General features: G+C 51.2%; 1 protein-coding gene across 1 annotated transcript; it reads right to left on the bottom strand.

Annotated features, from left to right (window-relative positions):
* Positions 1 to 1,927: 1,927 nt before the first annotated feature.
* On the bottom strand, positions 1,928 to 13,025 carry znf574 (zinc finger protein 574). Its single transcript, XM_041226714.1, has 5 exons — positions 12,965 to 13,025; positions 5,733 to 8,732; positions 5,495 to 5,592; positions 4,661 to 5,007; positions 1,928 to 4,242 (listed from the first exon to the last, which is right to left on the bottom strand). The coding sequence occupies exons 2-5, from the start codon at positions 8,657 to 8,659 to the stop codon at positions 3,580 to 3,582; spliced, it is 4,035 nt and encodes a 1,344-aa protein (XP_041082648.1). The 5' UTR covers positions 8,660 to 8,732; positions 12,965 to 13,025; the 3' UTR covers positions 1,928 to 3,579.
* Between the last annotated feature and the right edge of the window lie 1,792 nt (positions 13,026 to 14,817).

The raw sequence follows: 14,817 nt of genomic DNA, 5'->3' as shown, positions 1-14,817 counted from the left end.
GTGAAGCGCCTCCGATAGCCTCTGTGAGCCGTGGGTGGAAAGGGAGTGGGAGGCAGCCAATCACCTTTCAGAGGAGACCCCGGCTACAGACACGCTCACACACACGCACACGCAGACAGATTACAGCAGAGACACACAGACACGCACAGCAGATTACAGCAGAGACACACAGACACGCTCACAAACACGCACACGCAGACAGATTACACCAGAGAGATACACAAACACTCGCACAGACACGCACACGCAGAGATACACACAGAAAGACAGGCGGGGTGGGTGTAGTGTGACTAGAACCCAGTTTAAGAGAGAAGAGAGAAGGGTGAGGGAGACAGAGGAAGGCACTTTCTAGAAATCACACCGTGCAGAAGGCAGGGAGAGGTGGGTAATGATACAGAGCTGTCCCTTCCACTCCTTGCCTTTGTTCCAGATCCTGTTCCAAATCGCTTAACCCTCCATCCAGACCCTGCAGTCGCTCACGATCTCATTTTACCTGTTAAACAAACCTGCCGTGGAACAGCCCTCGGGGAGCGTGACTGATCGTGCCAGCTTCCTCTTTCGCAGTGCAGTGTACATCTTCTCCTTTCTGCTTTCCAATTCTAATTTTTTTTTTTTTTTTTTTGCAGTTTTGTTGCATTAACCTTCGGTCACGCCTGTGTGACTGGCCAGGCCCAATGCAGACCGTTTGAATTAAACTGAGGGAGTGAAGAGAGAGTTTCCTACCTTCAAACTCAATCAACGAGAAAAGAGGTTTTGTCCCTTTTTCCTCCTTTTTTTTCCTCCCACCCACTTCGCCTCCTCGTCTGGTCATCTACTTCTTGGTTCCCCCCCCCACCGGGTCTCTCTCTTTCCTTTCTACTCCCCCGCCCACCTTCTGACCCCCACGATACCTTCAAAAGCTCAATCACTAGAGGGTGAAGCGAGACCAGGGGGGTGGAAGAGAGAAAGAGAGAGAGGTAGCTGTAGCTTTAAAAAGAACAAACAGGAAGTATAACCAAAAATACCCTTCTCATCCAGTCCAGCTCTTCAAATACCTACCAGTCTTTTTTTTTTTTTTAAATGGACTAATCTTTGAACGTTAGCAGTCTCAAAAAATAAACAAACCACGCTTCACATACACAGGAAACATGAGCTCAGCCTGCAGGCTAATGAGAGACACACACACACACACACACACACACACAACTGTGTATCAATTAAATACTTATTCGTGACACTCAAAATAGTTCTCAAAGGGGAAATCGGCATGAAACTGAAATTGTGGCGGGGGTGGGGGACGGGCCACAGCGACACACACCTCCACACTCAGAACCAGCACTTGAGTGTGCGTCGGAGTGGATCGTGTTGAGATCCCCCGAGACTCTGGTGTTGCTTTCTGAATGTTTTGGGGTTCACACAGCATGCCAAAGACAAAAAAATAGGGAGAGCGACGAGCAACATGAGACACCAGTAACGCTGTGGTTTCACTGGACCTTATGAAGCGAAGTCAAGTTAATTCCACAGGGTGATGCAAAACCTTTGGCTACAGCTGACTCTCAGCATAACTAACTGGACTCCATTCAACCTAACTACCTAACCAAACCAGTCAAAAAAAAAAAAAACCAAAAAACACAGCCTCCAGTTTAATTTAATTCAATTTCTATTTATTTTATAAACACACACACACACAACAATCTGTTTCTCTCTCTCAGTCTCCAGTTCTCAAAGCCTGCACTGGCACGACACGCTCACAAGTTAAAAGCTAGCGCAGCACACAGCACGCCATCTTCGAGCCTGATCTACACTGTGACAGACTGCCTTCACTCAATCTGTCGCTTCTAGTGCGCATCTCCACGCTCACTCGTGCAAACGCAACTGCCAGCGAGATGGAGGATCCCAAAATAAATAAATAAATAAATAAATAAATAAATTCTGTTTTGCACAGCGGTTAAGGCTCTTGTTTGCTCCCACCAATAAATGGATCACTTCCAGTTTTTAACAGCTACCCTTAGACTTGACTTTTGTGGATATCAGTGAAGGGAACATTTTAATAACTGGTAGATTTCCAGTTTAATATGGGACCAGGGCACTTAATGGGTTAAATAAAAATACGCTTTTACTTTCTCTTCCTCTCTCCCTCTGTTAGCATTTTTGTTCTAGAATTCCCCTTCAGGTATATCTTCAGAATGAAGACGGCACTGTCACCCACCTCCGCCTCCCTGACCGTGTCCTCCTTTTTCACTTACGTGAAACCAGCTCTCTCTCTCACACACACACACACACAGTCTCCCTCCTTCCAGACTGCCTGGGATCTCTGGCTCGGCCCTCAGGTCTCCAGAGGGAACGGATTTCCATCCTGTCGTCTCGGCTTCTGAGCGAAATCCAATGGCCTGACACAAGCAGCTCCTGTGTGCTACTGCACCTCCCGGACTGACTGGAGAGAGGCGCCACTCGCAGCCTGCTGCCCTCAGCAGCGTGGCCAGGCCTGCCGCTTTCCCGCGGAACCGGGAGTATTTGGAAAAAGGGAAACATGGCGCGGGATGCACATAGGAGCCGCTGCAGCTACTTTACTGGCGTTTATTAAAAACAGCGGAACGTTGACGGGTGTGTTTTTACCATTTTTTTAAAGGTGCAATTGACGTTAGGATAGCTAGCTGGATGGGCGTCGCACGAGGTGGAAACGGTTTCTTCGCCTTGATATTTACCTCTAGGATAGACAAGCAGTCATGTTTTATTAAAGGAATCGAGCTGCAATTCGGTCGCTCAAAGATCATTGTTCTCATTGGAATCGAAGGAGGCCTGGGTTCCAATCTGGGGGGCTAGGTGGCGCTAGCGGCATCATATAAATGCACTAGACCAGCCTTCCACCTTCCTCTGGGGGGCTGCGTTCCAGTCTGGGGGGGCTGGGTGGTGCAGACAGCAGTCTGATTCACCAGCTTTGTGGCTTTCCAGCATAGTTTAAAACTATTTTCTAATATCAAGCCAGAATAAAACTTTCCAACACTTTATGTTATAATGTTATTATTATTCTTCTTCTTATTTTCTTTACTCCGCTGGTGTTTTTTTGAAAGCACGACGCTTACCGCCAGCAGTTCAAACACTGCAATAATCCCACCAGTGATTTCCACTGGCCGGGGAATCTGTTTGCATCAGGAAAACACATCTCTGTATTTGATTTCAAATCAGTCTGGTGTCTGAAAACTCTCCGTTACGACTTGCCAATGAAAACAACTTCAAACTTCATTTATAAACTTTATTCATTTACCACCCCCCCACCCTCCTGTTTTCATGATCCCTCCCTCCCTCATTTTACAAGTTCCAGTGTAGTCAGGTTGTAAGTGTGGCTAAAAAAAAATACATTACACATTTAGGAGAAAAAAAACTAAATGCTGCATTATTATTGACTCTATTTTAAAGAACGATGGGAAGGATTAAAAACTCCAGACCCTATCTGAACCAAGGAGACGAGGGGGGAGAAGAGAGAGAGAGAGAGAGAGAGAGAGAGAGAGAGAGCTGTTACCCTTACAAATTCGAAAACCGATTTGAAAACATTAAAAAAAAAAAAAAAAAAAAAAAAAAAAAAAGGTTAGAGCCGACTCCTCAACCTGTCTGCTCGATAACGACCTCCACGGTGTGGTGCATGATGGGAATGTCCCCCTGCCCCGTCCCGGCAAGCACGCAGTGACCCGTCCCCTGCTGCACATACAGAACCGCGCCCCCCTCTCCTCCTCCTCCAGTCACGCCCACCTGTCCGTCGCGGCAGACCTCCCCTCTCTGCGCAGGGTCGCTGTTTTGCGCGGGGTCCAAAACATTCGCTGCTGCTGCCGCCGTCGCCACGACAACGCTGGTCAGCGTGCAGACTTGCCGTGGCCCCCCGGAGGGGACGGCTGCCGGACTGCCCTCGCCGACGGGGTCTGCGCTCTGCACCAGCAGTATGGTCTCCACTGCGGCCGAATCCTCTTGCAGCACGACCTCGACCTCCCCTCCTCCTCCTCCTCCTGCTGGCTCCCCCCCCGCCCCCCTCTCATGCCCGTGCGTCTTGCGGTGCTTGCCCAGGTTGGAGAGGGAGCGGAAAGGCTTGCGGCACACGGCACAGGAGTACGGCTTCTCGCCCGTGTGCGTGCGGAGGTGCTCAGTGAGGCGCGCCGACAGCACGAAGCTCCGCCCACACACCTGGCACGCGAAGGGGCGGAGCCCCGAGTGCAGCCGCTCGTGATCACGCAGGTGAGGGATCTGACGGAAACGCTTCCCGCAGGTGGAGCACTGAGAGGGGGGGAGATGAGGGAGAGAGAGAGAAGGTAGGGATGGGGAGAGAGATGGAGAGAGAGGGGGGTGGGGAGAATGCGAGTGTAGTTGAGATGGGAAAGAAAGCAGGAGAGGGGAAAGGGGATAGGGAGAGAGAGAGAAGAGGGGAGAGGGGAGAGAAAAAAAATTCTGAATACACAGCCTGAATTAAAGAAAGTGCTAGCCTGTTATCAGGACTGCTGCACCTTTTAACAATGAATGAACTCGCTGACAAGGACACCTTGCAGGGTCTTTGCCTGGTGTGTGGTAATCACTGATCAGGGTACGAATGATTCATTAACTGGTGTGTATCGATTCCCGGTATATTGATGAGTGATTGATCACTGGTCGGTACGCTGATTCCCGTGTGTTGCTTGGTGCCCAGCGTGTGGTTTACCTGGTAGGGCCTCTCCCCGGTGTGTATCCTCTGGTGCACAGAGAGAGAGCTGGCTGTGGTGAAGTCCTTGCCGCAGTCCTGGCAGTGGAAGCAGCGGGTGCCGCCGGCGTGCCGCTCCAGGTGGCTGTCCAGCCCGGCTTGGCTGGCGAAGCGGCGGCCGCAGCGCGGGCACCGGAGCGCCGGGAGCCCCGAGTGAGAGAGCTGGTGCAGCTCCAGCCGCTCCTGAGAGGGGCAGCGCTTCCCGCAGTAAACGCACTCCAGGCCCGGCCGGCACTGCCTGTGGGAACGCAGCCCTGCCTCGTCTAGGAACTGGGAGCCGCACATACCGCAGGACACAGGCTCCTTGCCTGCGGGGCAGAGGGGAGGTCGGGTTAGGGTTAGCTGCGAGGCAGGGTTTTCTTAGGGTAAGCCGGTCCGAGACTAATGCCAGCACACAAGAGACACAAAGATAAACGGAACAAAATTCAACAGCAAATGTTTCGACTAGAAGTCTTTTTTTTTTCAGGCGAGAAAAGGGAGGAGGGCGAGGAGGGAGGAGGGAGAGGAGGTTAAGGAAGATAGGGGAGGAGGGAGGAGGAGGGGGGGTAGGTGAGGGACAGATAGGGGAGGAGGGAGGGGAGGGGGGGTAGGTGAGGGACAGCAGGGGAGGAGGGGGGGAGGCTAGAGACAGTAAGAAGGGGATGAGGTGAGGGGCAGTAGGGGAGGAGGGAGGGTTAGGGGCAGTAGGGGAGGAGGTTAGGGACAGTAAGGGAGGAGGGAGGAGAGGGAGGAGGGGGGAGGTTAGGGGCAGTAGGGCAGGAGGGAGGCGTGTTTCTTTGCCCTTGCATTCCTCACCTTGGTGCCTCAGCTGGTGCAACTCCAGCAGCCTCTTCCTCAGGAAGGAGCCCCCACACTCCTTGCACTGGAAGGGGTACTGCCCCGTGTGCAGGTGCCTGCCGAAAAGCAAACAGGAACAACAACAGATTTCTCTAAGCGGTGCTGGCAACAAAAAAAAACAGCACGTTAACTGTGAATAAGCAGGTGCTGTAATTGTAATGCACCAATTATAATCTACTCCCCCAGGACCCCTTACCTGTGTATGAGCAGGTGCGTCTTCCTCTTGAACCCGGCCCCGCAGTCCGGGCAGCGGTGCGGGAGGAAGGCCTCCTCGATCTGCGCGGGGTCCAGGGCCCCCGAGGCGCGGGTCTCTGCCAGCAGGTGGATGAGCCGGTGCTGCTTGAGCGTGCCGGACTGCGTGAACGTCTTGCCGCACTGCTGGCAGGAATAGGGCTTGCGGCCGGTGTGGGTGACGCGGTGCCGGGCCAGGTTGCTCTGGCAGGAGAAGGCCTTGCCGCACGCCTCGCACCCGTACCTCTTCTCCCCCGTGTGGGTCACCAGGTGCGTGCGCAGGTGGTACCGGCGCCGGAACGTCTTGCCGCAGTGCGGGCACGGGTGGGGGGCCCCTCGTTTGGATGCCGCAGCCCCTGCTTCTTCCTCCGGGCTGTCCTGGGCTGGTAAGGAAGGGTCGGCCCCCCCAGCAGCTTTCCCCTTCCCCCTCCTGCGGCCGTGTTCCTCCCTGCGATGCTTCAGCAGCCGAGTCTTGTTGCTGAACCGCTGGCTGCAGTCTCCGCAGGAATGCTCTGTTTGGTCTGGTTTGTTAAGGCCATCGCCGGCCTCATCATCAGCAGCATCATCATTATTATTATCATTATTATTATTATCGGCAGATGTTTTCCTGGCTCTCTTGCCCCCTCCTCCTTCCAGGCTCCTGTCGGCCCCAGCTTCCTTCCTCTTGCCCCCGTCGCCCCCGGCTCCCACGCTGGCCTCCCCGCCCTTTGGGCCAGCCTCTGTCGACGGGTCTGTTGGATAGACGTACATGACTCTGCCGTTCATCCCTATGAGCGGAACCGGGATGGTTGGGAGAACTGGGGCGAGCTGCTGGTTCTGCAAGACTAAGATGGTCTCCCCAGCCCCAGCCTCAGCCCCCTCTTTCTTCTCCAGCCCCTTTTCTGCCTCAACGACCCTCCCCACCCCTCTCCCTCCCCCCCCGGCGGTCCTGTGGCCCCTCCTGTGGTACAGGAACTTGGTGGTGTTCATGAATTTCTCCCCGCAGTGAGGGCAGGTGTGCAGGGGCCCCTCGACACGGTGCAGCCTCTTGCGGTGGTCCGCCAGCGCGGGCTCCGTCCCGAAACCGGTCCCGCAGTCCACGCACAGGTGCGAGTGTCGGGCCCGGTAGGGTCCGAGGAGATCGGGTCCGGCAGAGTCGACGGAACCGGCTCTCCTATTGCAACCCGGTCTGGGAGGAGTCGGGTCGCTGGACCGGTCCTGCTGCTGACTGTCAGACTCCAAACTGGGCCAAGGAGAGCCGACGGGAATCGGGGTGGTTTGGGTTTGGGTCGGGCAGGGGTCGGGTTCTGTTTTGGCGGCTGGGAGTCGTCGGTCAGCGGAGTCCGTCTCAGTGCTGGCCGCTCCGTCGCCTCTCTCGAAGCTCTTCAGGGACGAGGGCTGGCTTCGGCTCTGGGCTGGTTCCACGGAAAGAACCCCCGCTTTCGTCATTTTACACATTCCCTCCATCCCTTCCCCTCCCTCGCCCTGCTCATCCCCGGCGGCCGACCCACACGTGTTCAGGTAGGCGTGGTCACGCGACACGGCGGAATCCGTGTTCACACCCTCGCCGTTATTACTATCGCTGGACACATTATTATTCTCACTTGCAGCGACGTTGCTGTTTCTTGTACCGCTGCCGGCCCCCTCTCTTCTTGCACTCTCCTCACCCCTCTCTTTCGTTCGCTCCTTCCTGGGCCCGCTGTTATTTTTACTGCAACTGGAGCTGGCAGCCATGACAGCTTCCATCGCTAGGGTGACCGCGGCAGAGCCCGTCACAGAGACGCTGCCGTGGTTACCAAAGGCGGGTGTTGTTTTTATGGCTGGATGAAGGGACAGTGAAGCAGCAGCAGCAGCTTCCTCCTCCTCCTCCTCCTCCTTCCCTCCCTCTCCAGCAGCCACCCCCCTGGGCGCGAGCTGGGCGGACGCACCCTCCAGCGGAGAGTCTCTCCCGGATTCCCGGCCCCCTGTCGCTGGCCCCTGAGAGCCCGGACTCCTGTCTCCAGCAGCTCCCTCTCTCCTCCTCCTCCTCTCCGCCTCATGGCTGCTCCGGCAATGCCCCTGCTTCATGTGGCGCTGCCACAGGGTAAGGGACTCGAAGAGGTCAGCGCAGTCGCTGCACTGGTACCGGATCAGCGGCACTGGCGCCGCTCCAGGCTCGCAGACCTCCTCTGGTTCTGCCCGCGGCCCGGCCCGCTTCTCCCCCCCGCCCCCTGTCGCTGGCTCCTGCGGAGACCGGGGTGGGGTCTGGTTTCGGATCAAACCGCAGTCCGTCTGCTGCTGGTGCAAGACCAGTTCGACGGGTGACTCCAGTAACGCCCCGCAGGGAACGCACTGGTACCAGTTTTGCACTTCCAGTCTGTTACAGCTGTTATTTATAAGCAGAGGTGAGGTTGTTTTTAAATTGCTTCCCTCCTCTCGTACCTCTTCCTGCTCTGGCTCCTCCTCCGGAGCAGTGGTTGCCGTGGTGACGCTAGGGGGCGTGTTTTCCTCCTCTTCTCCATCCTCGTTGTCTTCGGGGTGAGAGGTCAGCTGGTGGCTTAGAACTTCTTCCAGGGTGCTGTATAGCTGATAGCAGCGAAAACACATGAAGAGGGAAGACTGGTCATCTTCCACACAGACTGGGGGCTCCTGGTCATCTTCCACACAGACTGGGCAGCCCTGGTCATCTTCCACACAGACTGGGGGCTCCTGGTCATCTTCCACACAGACTGGGCAGCCCTGGTCATCTTCCACACAGACTGGGGGTTCCTGGTCATCTTCCACACAGACTGGGCAGCCCTGGTCATCTTCCACACAGACTGGGGGCTCCTGGTCATCTTCCACACAGACTGGGGGCTCCTGGTTATCTTCCACACAGACTGGGCAGCCTTGGTCATCATTAGTACCTCCAGGAGGTGACTCACACTCCAGCATACTTGCAGCGAGAGCGAGTGTGTGTTTGCTTGTCTCTCGGTTCCGATATGTTTGCGCAGCAGACACCCGTCACCTATGAAACACGAAGCAAAAATAAACATTGGTTTTAATTTTCTGTTGTCTTATTTCTGGTTGTCTACAGCTACGGCCAAAAGTTTTGCATCAGTTTTGCACCCACCTATAAAATGAACCAACGTTGCTTTATAAAGTGGAATAAAAGCTGAATAATGTCACATTAGCGTACTGAATCGCACACTGCTGCTGTGTAGTTAAATTATTGAAAAAACTGACAAATATGTTTTTGTATCATTAACTGGAACTAAACATTTTGTGTCACTACCTTAAAAAGGCATGAATTATCAACTGATTGAAGCTATTGATCAGGGGTTGCTTGAGTGGGGTTTTTTTTTGTGAATAGGACTGTTAGAAATTAATTCTACCCTGTGGTTACTTAAAGCCCAGCCATGCAGCAGTGACAGGCTTTGTGAGACGATACTAAGAGAGGCGACAGAGAAACAGGTTCATCTGTATCTAAATTATGATCATACAGTTTTTTTTTTTTTGTTTGTTTTTTTTTAAATTGTCTCAATCCTAAAACTCTAGCTGGTGTAAAACCTTTGCCCACAGCTGTAGCGTCAGACGAGCACTGCCTGCTGTGCGCTGGGCAGAGCTATCAACTGTACTGTCCTGTACACTGGGCAATCAATGCTGGCGTTACTGCGCTTTACCCAACACAGTAAAATAAATGAAAACCTGGCAGAACCACGGCAAGCGCTGGTGTAAACCGAGCGATGACAGGAATCTGTTCGCTCTGCTTGTCTGTTTGCGAAGCGGATTCCAGTGGCTCTGGGCCAGGCGAGATCATCACTGATTAATTCATCTCTCTGCTAACCACTGAGTTCAATGTGGGACCAGCCCGGGTTCTAACACAGCCAGCCAGCAGCACTGTGCCAATCTGGCACCGCCCCAACTCTGTGGCAGCCTCCTCACCGCACGGCCTCTGTCGCCATCTAGTGGGCTCAAGCCAGTATTAGTATAATTTATTTATTTTACAGACGGCTTTATCTGAGACGAAGGGGCAGTACAGGGTTACAATGCAAGATTAATATTTAAATAGAGTGTAGTTGACAGTACAATATGAACTAGGATGCAGCGAGTTAGAATTCCAGTAAGTTAAATCTACAATGACATGTTAGCAGGGCAATAGTGCAAGGATAGCACATCAGCTGAGGATCCAGTGTCGTGGTGCTGAGGTGAGGCGAGTCCAGGGCAGAGCAGGAGGTCCAGAGATCTCTAACAAGCTTTGCTTACTAATCCTTCCAGTCCTGAGTTATCTGAATTGTCGAGCTGAAGAGGAGAAGTTCTATCGTTAAAAAAAGGAACTTCTTTGTTGAGTAGACAACACATAAGAACAGGATCATTACAAAAAAAAAGTGTCTATTTCTTTTGGGGGGGGGGAGGGGGGGGTGTAAATTGGATTTGAAAGTCCTGCCGGTACTTATTAAGAACTCTACACAGGATGCTGTGTGGTCCAGCGTTTAAAGAAACAGACTTGTGACCAGGAGGTCCAAATCCCAGCTCAGCCCCTGACTCACTGTGCGACCCTGAGCGAGTCACTTCACCAGCAACTCATCTCTCAGGTGAGACGTTATTGTAAGTGACTCTGCAGCTGATGCATAGTTCACACACCCTAGTCTTGTATCTTGTAATTTGCTTTGTGATGGTGGTCAACTACGAAAGGCGCTATATAAAAAATAAACATTATTATTATTATTATTATAATAATAAAACCACGTATTGAAAAATAACTGTAAATTCGCTCGTGAGACAAGAGCCAAAGTGGTTCTTCCTTGTCTTTTCTCCCTATAAACATAGAGCCCCCCCGTCTCTTTTCCTTCTCGCTGGCCGCGCTATACTCTAAAGCACTTAAGAAACGGGACAGGAGAGCGAGGGTTCATATAACCCTTTTCTGCCCAGCGTCTGGAGATAATCTCAGGCCCGGGAACACACCCAGGAGGGCAGTAAGGGGTTAGTGCACGTTTGGGTTGATATTTTTATTTTGTATATTATTTGTAATTCAGCAGATGCTTTTATCCAAAGAGACTCTCAGAGACTAGGGGGTGAGGTGGGGGGGGGGGGGGGCTGTGCTTCATCAACTACTGCTGCTGCAGAGCCAGGCCGGCGAGAGACAGCCACCGGAAGCAGACTGAGCTTGCTGTCTATTGCCAGATGGCAGCACAGCGTTAAATGTTTGCCTGACAGGTGGCGAGTGTTAAACGGTCCTTGGCGGGGTGGAACGTGTTCCTTTGGCTGTTCAGTTTGGGCACCGCTTAGCCAGGCTTTGTAATTGTAATTGTAATTGTAATTCCACCATGTAATTGATCAATTACAGTTCCGTTGTGCATGCATTTGTCTTACGGCCGTCATTCTGATGCTACAGTCTTTCTGTTTCCCGTTAGTAAGAGGATTTGTTTTTTTATCGTTTAAAGCAGGCGTGTCAGACTCCAGTCCTCGAGGGACGGGGAGGGGCTCCTGGTTTTCATTGCAACTCAAGCTCTCAATTAACATCATTGCTCTCATTTTAACTGGACAGGTTTAATAGTTTTTTTAAGGTCTTTCCACAGTTTCCATGATTTCAATTCTGATTAAAGGGGCTTGGAATTTATATTTCAGGGCTATATAATAAATTTCATTTAATTTAAAAATTGACTGAAAAACAAATAGTGGCTTCAATTTTAAACGAATTTGTCACCACTGTGAGAAGCGCTATTTTCTAACTGAACACTCTGTGAATTGCAATTTTGATCAACGAGGTGTTGTTATTGATTATTGATTTTAAAGTAAGGAATCGGTTGCAGGTTGACCTTTGGTCCTATTGATCGGTAATCTGGGCTGCTGAGAAGCGACACTCGAAGTGCGCACTTCAAATAGGGCAGACAAAATAAACATTTAAACATCTCTCCACTACAACTGCAGTTTGATATCACTAGACTACTAGACTGCACTGGAATTACACTGTAAACTGCAGTTAGACTGCACTGGAATTACACTGTAAACTGCAGTTAGACTGCACTGGAATTACACTGTAAACTGCAGTTAGACTGCACTGGAATTACACTGTAAACTGCAGTTAGACTGCACTGGAATTACACTGCAGTTAGGCTGTAAACTGCAGTTACACTGCACTGGAATTACACTGTAAACTGCAGTTAGACTGCACTGGAATTACACTGTAAACTGCAGTTAGACTGCACTGGAATTACACTGTAAACTGCAGTTAGACTGCACTGGAATTACACTGTAAACTGCAGTTAGACTGCACTGGAATTACACTGTAAACTGCAGTTAGGCTGCACTGGAATTACACTGTAAACTGCAGTTAGACTGCACTGGAATTACACTGTAAACTGCAGTTAGACTGCACTGGAATTACACTGTAAACTGCAGTTAGACTGCACTGGAATTACACTGTAAACTGCAGTTAGACTGCACTGGAATTACACTGTAAACTGCAGTTAGACTGCACTGGAATTACACTGTAAACTGCAGTTAGACTGCACTGGAATTACACTGTAAACTGCAGTTAGGCATTACATTGCAGGGGTGTGAATCAGACTCTTATTGCACAGCAGTGTCACCCGCTCCGGGTTTTACTAGCAGCTTGATCAGCCCCCAGTGTCTCTAGGGAACAAGCTCAGGTGTATCTGATTATTAAACTCCTAGTCAACCCAGGACTGGATCACAGTGATACACTCCACAGAATGCTATTGAAGGCTGTTGTGCTGGAATACATGTTCTTATCGATAATAATAATAATAATAATACCAGATTAAAGTATCTAAATTCTGCGACTCTATCTCGACAGGCTTTGTATATTAATTTAGAAGTTTTTTTCGTTTTTTTCCTGAGCGAGCGATCGGCCGGCGTTTAGACATTGCTCGAGGCTTTCTGAGAGTTGAATCTGGGGGTCTCCGGTCGCAGTGGTTTTGGGAACCCCACCCTTTGTGTTTTGTTTTGCACGGAGGGCGGTGACTCGGGCCCGCTCTAGCCCCGCACTGGCGCTCTATGACACCGTGGGAGGAATAGAGAGCGAGTCCGCCATGGCCGCTAGTCTCTCCGCTCCCGTTTCTATGCTCCTCTCCCCCCTCCTCCTCCTCCTCCTCCCCCCAAACCAGCACCGAATCCACGGTAAACACTCGCAACCGCTTTCTACCGTAATTTAAAACAAAGCGGCTTTCACCCCTTCAGAAGTCGCCGGGTTTCTGCGAGTTTTATTTTTATTTTTATTTATTATTTGTTACTCACGCTCTAGCGGCTGCCTCCTTCGGTGTCTCCGCAGCGCCTGCCTGCCTGGGAGCAATCCGCGTACCCATTGGTGGGTTCGTCTCGGAGAGCCGGCCAATCAGAAACCAGCCGCGGTCATTAGATAGAGGGCTTGCCAATGACGTAGATCCAGGCGGGACGAGGCCGCCATTAAAGCGCCGAAAAGGGATCGGCTAATGGCGGAGCTGCAGGAGACCATAGACATGCAACCATAGGTATGGTCCTGCAGCCCAGCCGCCACAGACAGGGAGCAAGCGAGCAGCAGCTGATCGGTGTGAGGATGCCTGCGCTTCGAAATCTCCGCGGAGACTCTGCTGTTTGACGCCACGGACATGCGCTATTCGAGTAAGCGGTTATAACAGCGCGTTTTCAGGCGGCCGCCTCGGTTATTATTATAGACAGGTTGATTTTTTGAATTATTGGTAGTTATGGTGGTGTTTCTTGCCCCTAATATAAACAAAACCAGTTGTAATGCGGTGTTAAGAATTTGTTTGAATGCATTTGTATGTGCTAGATACACATTTAACAGATTAAACAAGAGACACTGAACTCCGTTACAAAGAATGTATTTATTGGTGTATTTTAATGTTACGTTCAAAATAAGCTAGCCTCGCGTTGGCTCTCTTGTGGTTTGTGTGGTCGCCGGCTCAGTCTCAAACTCTGATTTGTTACACCAGCGCTTACTGGATTATAATATACCGGTGCAGGTATAACTGGGTTCGAGAGATTGTAGCGGCGGCCGGCGAGAGGAGAGGAGGCTGGCATTGCCTGCTGTGTGCTGTGCTGTACACAGGGCAATGCTGGCAGGACCGCACTGTATAACACTGATATAAAACCCTGTACAGAACTACAGCAGCTACCCAACATGGTGTCTATATAAAGTGCTGATCTAGTGTGCTGGCAAGCTGGAATCTAGTGCGCTGGCATTGCCTGCTGTGTGCTGGGCAGAGCCTCGCTGTGCTGTGCTGTACACAGGGCAATGCTGGCAGGACCGCACTGTATAACACTGATATAAAACCCTGTACAGAACTACAGCAGCTACCCAACATGGTGTCTATATAAAGTGCTGATCCAGTGCGCTGGCATTGCCTGCTGTGTGCTGGGCAGAGCCTCGCTGTGCTGTGCTGTACACAGGGCAATGCTGGCAGGACCGCACTGTATAACACTGATATAAAACCCTGTACAGAACTACAGCAGCTACCCAACATGGTGTCTATATAAAGTGCTGATCCAGTGCGCTGGCATTGCCTGCTGTGTGCTGGGCAGAGCCTCGCTGTGCTGTGCTGTACACAGGGCAATGGTTACGCTGTAGTGATTACACGCAGAGTAAAAGCTTCTGAACCCGTGTGTTACTGCCAGGTGTCCTAACTAAACCTCACAGAATGACCAGGATTGACAGTCAATTCTTATTCATTTTTTTCCAAAGCAATCCCCCAATTCTACTTCCTTGGAAGGAATTGGAATTGATATTTCGTTGCGATGGATTGTTCGACTAACAGCCAGGGAGCAGATCGATTTTAAACAGAACGATGCTACGTTTATCAATGATGTTTTGGGAATGGATGAAACGAGAATTGGAAAACTGAATTGCAAATTATTTAAAAAAATCGCCCCGCCAAGGCTGAGAACGACAGCAGCCGAAACAGTTGAGGAGAGTTTAAAATAAATAAATATATAAAATAACAGGAGGCAGCGTGGCGTCTGAATCATGCTGATAATTTATTGAGTCGATTTCTGTACAGACTGGAGGCGACAAGGAATAAGAACAAAAACAACAAACAAAACACGAAATTAACTACAGAGAGTGGGGTGCGGTGCTGCCACCGAGCCCCGAA

This window comes from Polyodon spathula, chromosome 24 (assembly GCF_017654505.1).
Source record: "Polyodon spathula isolate WHYD16114869_AA chromosome 24, ASM1765450v1, whole genome shotgun sequence".
NCBI lineage: Eukaryota > Metazoa > Chordata > Actinopteri > Acipenseriformes > Polyodontidae > Polyodon > Polyodon spathula.
The sequence above is the reverse complement of the archived record's forward strand: the minus strand, read 5'-3'. Positions and strand labels throughout refer to the sequence as shown.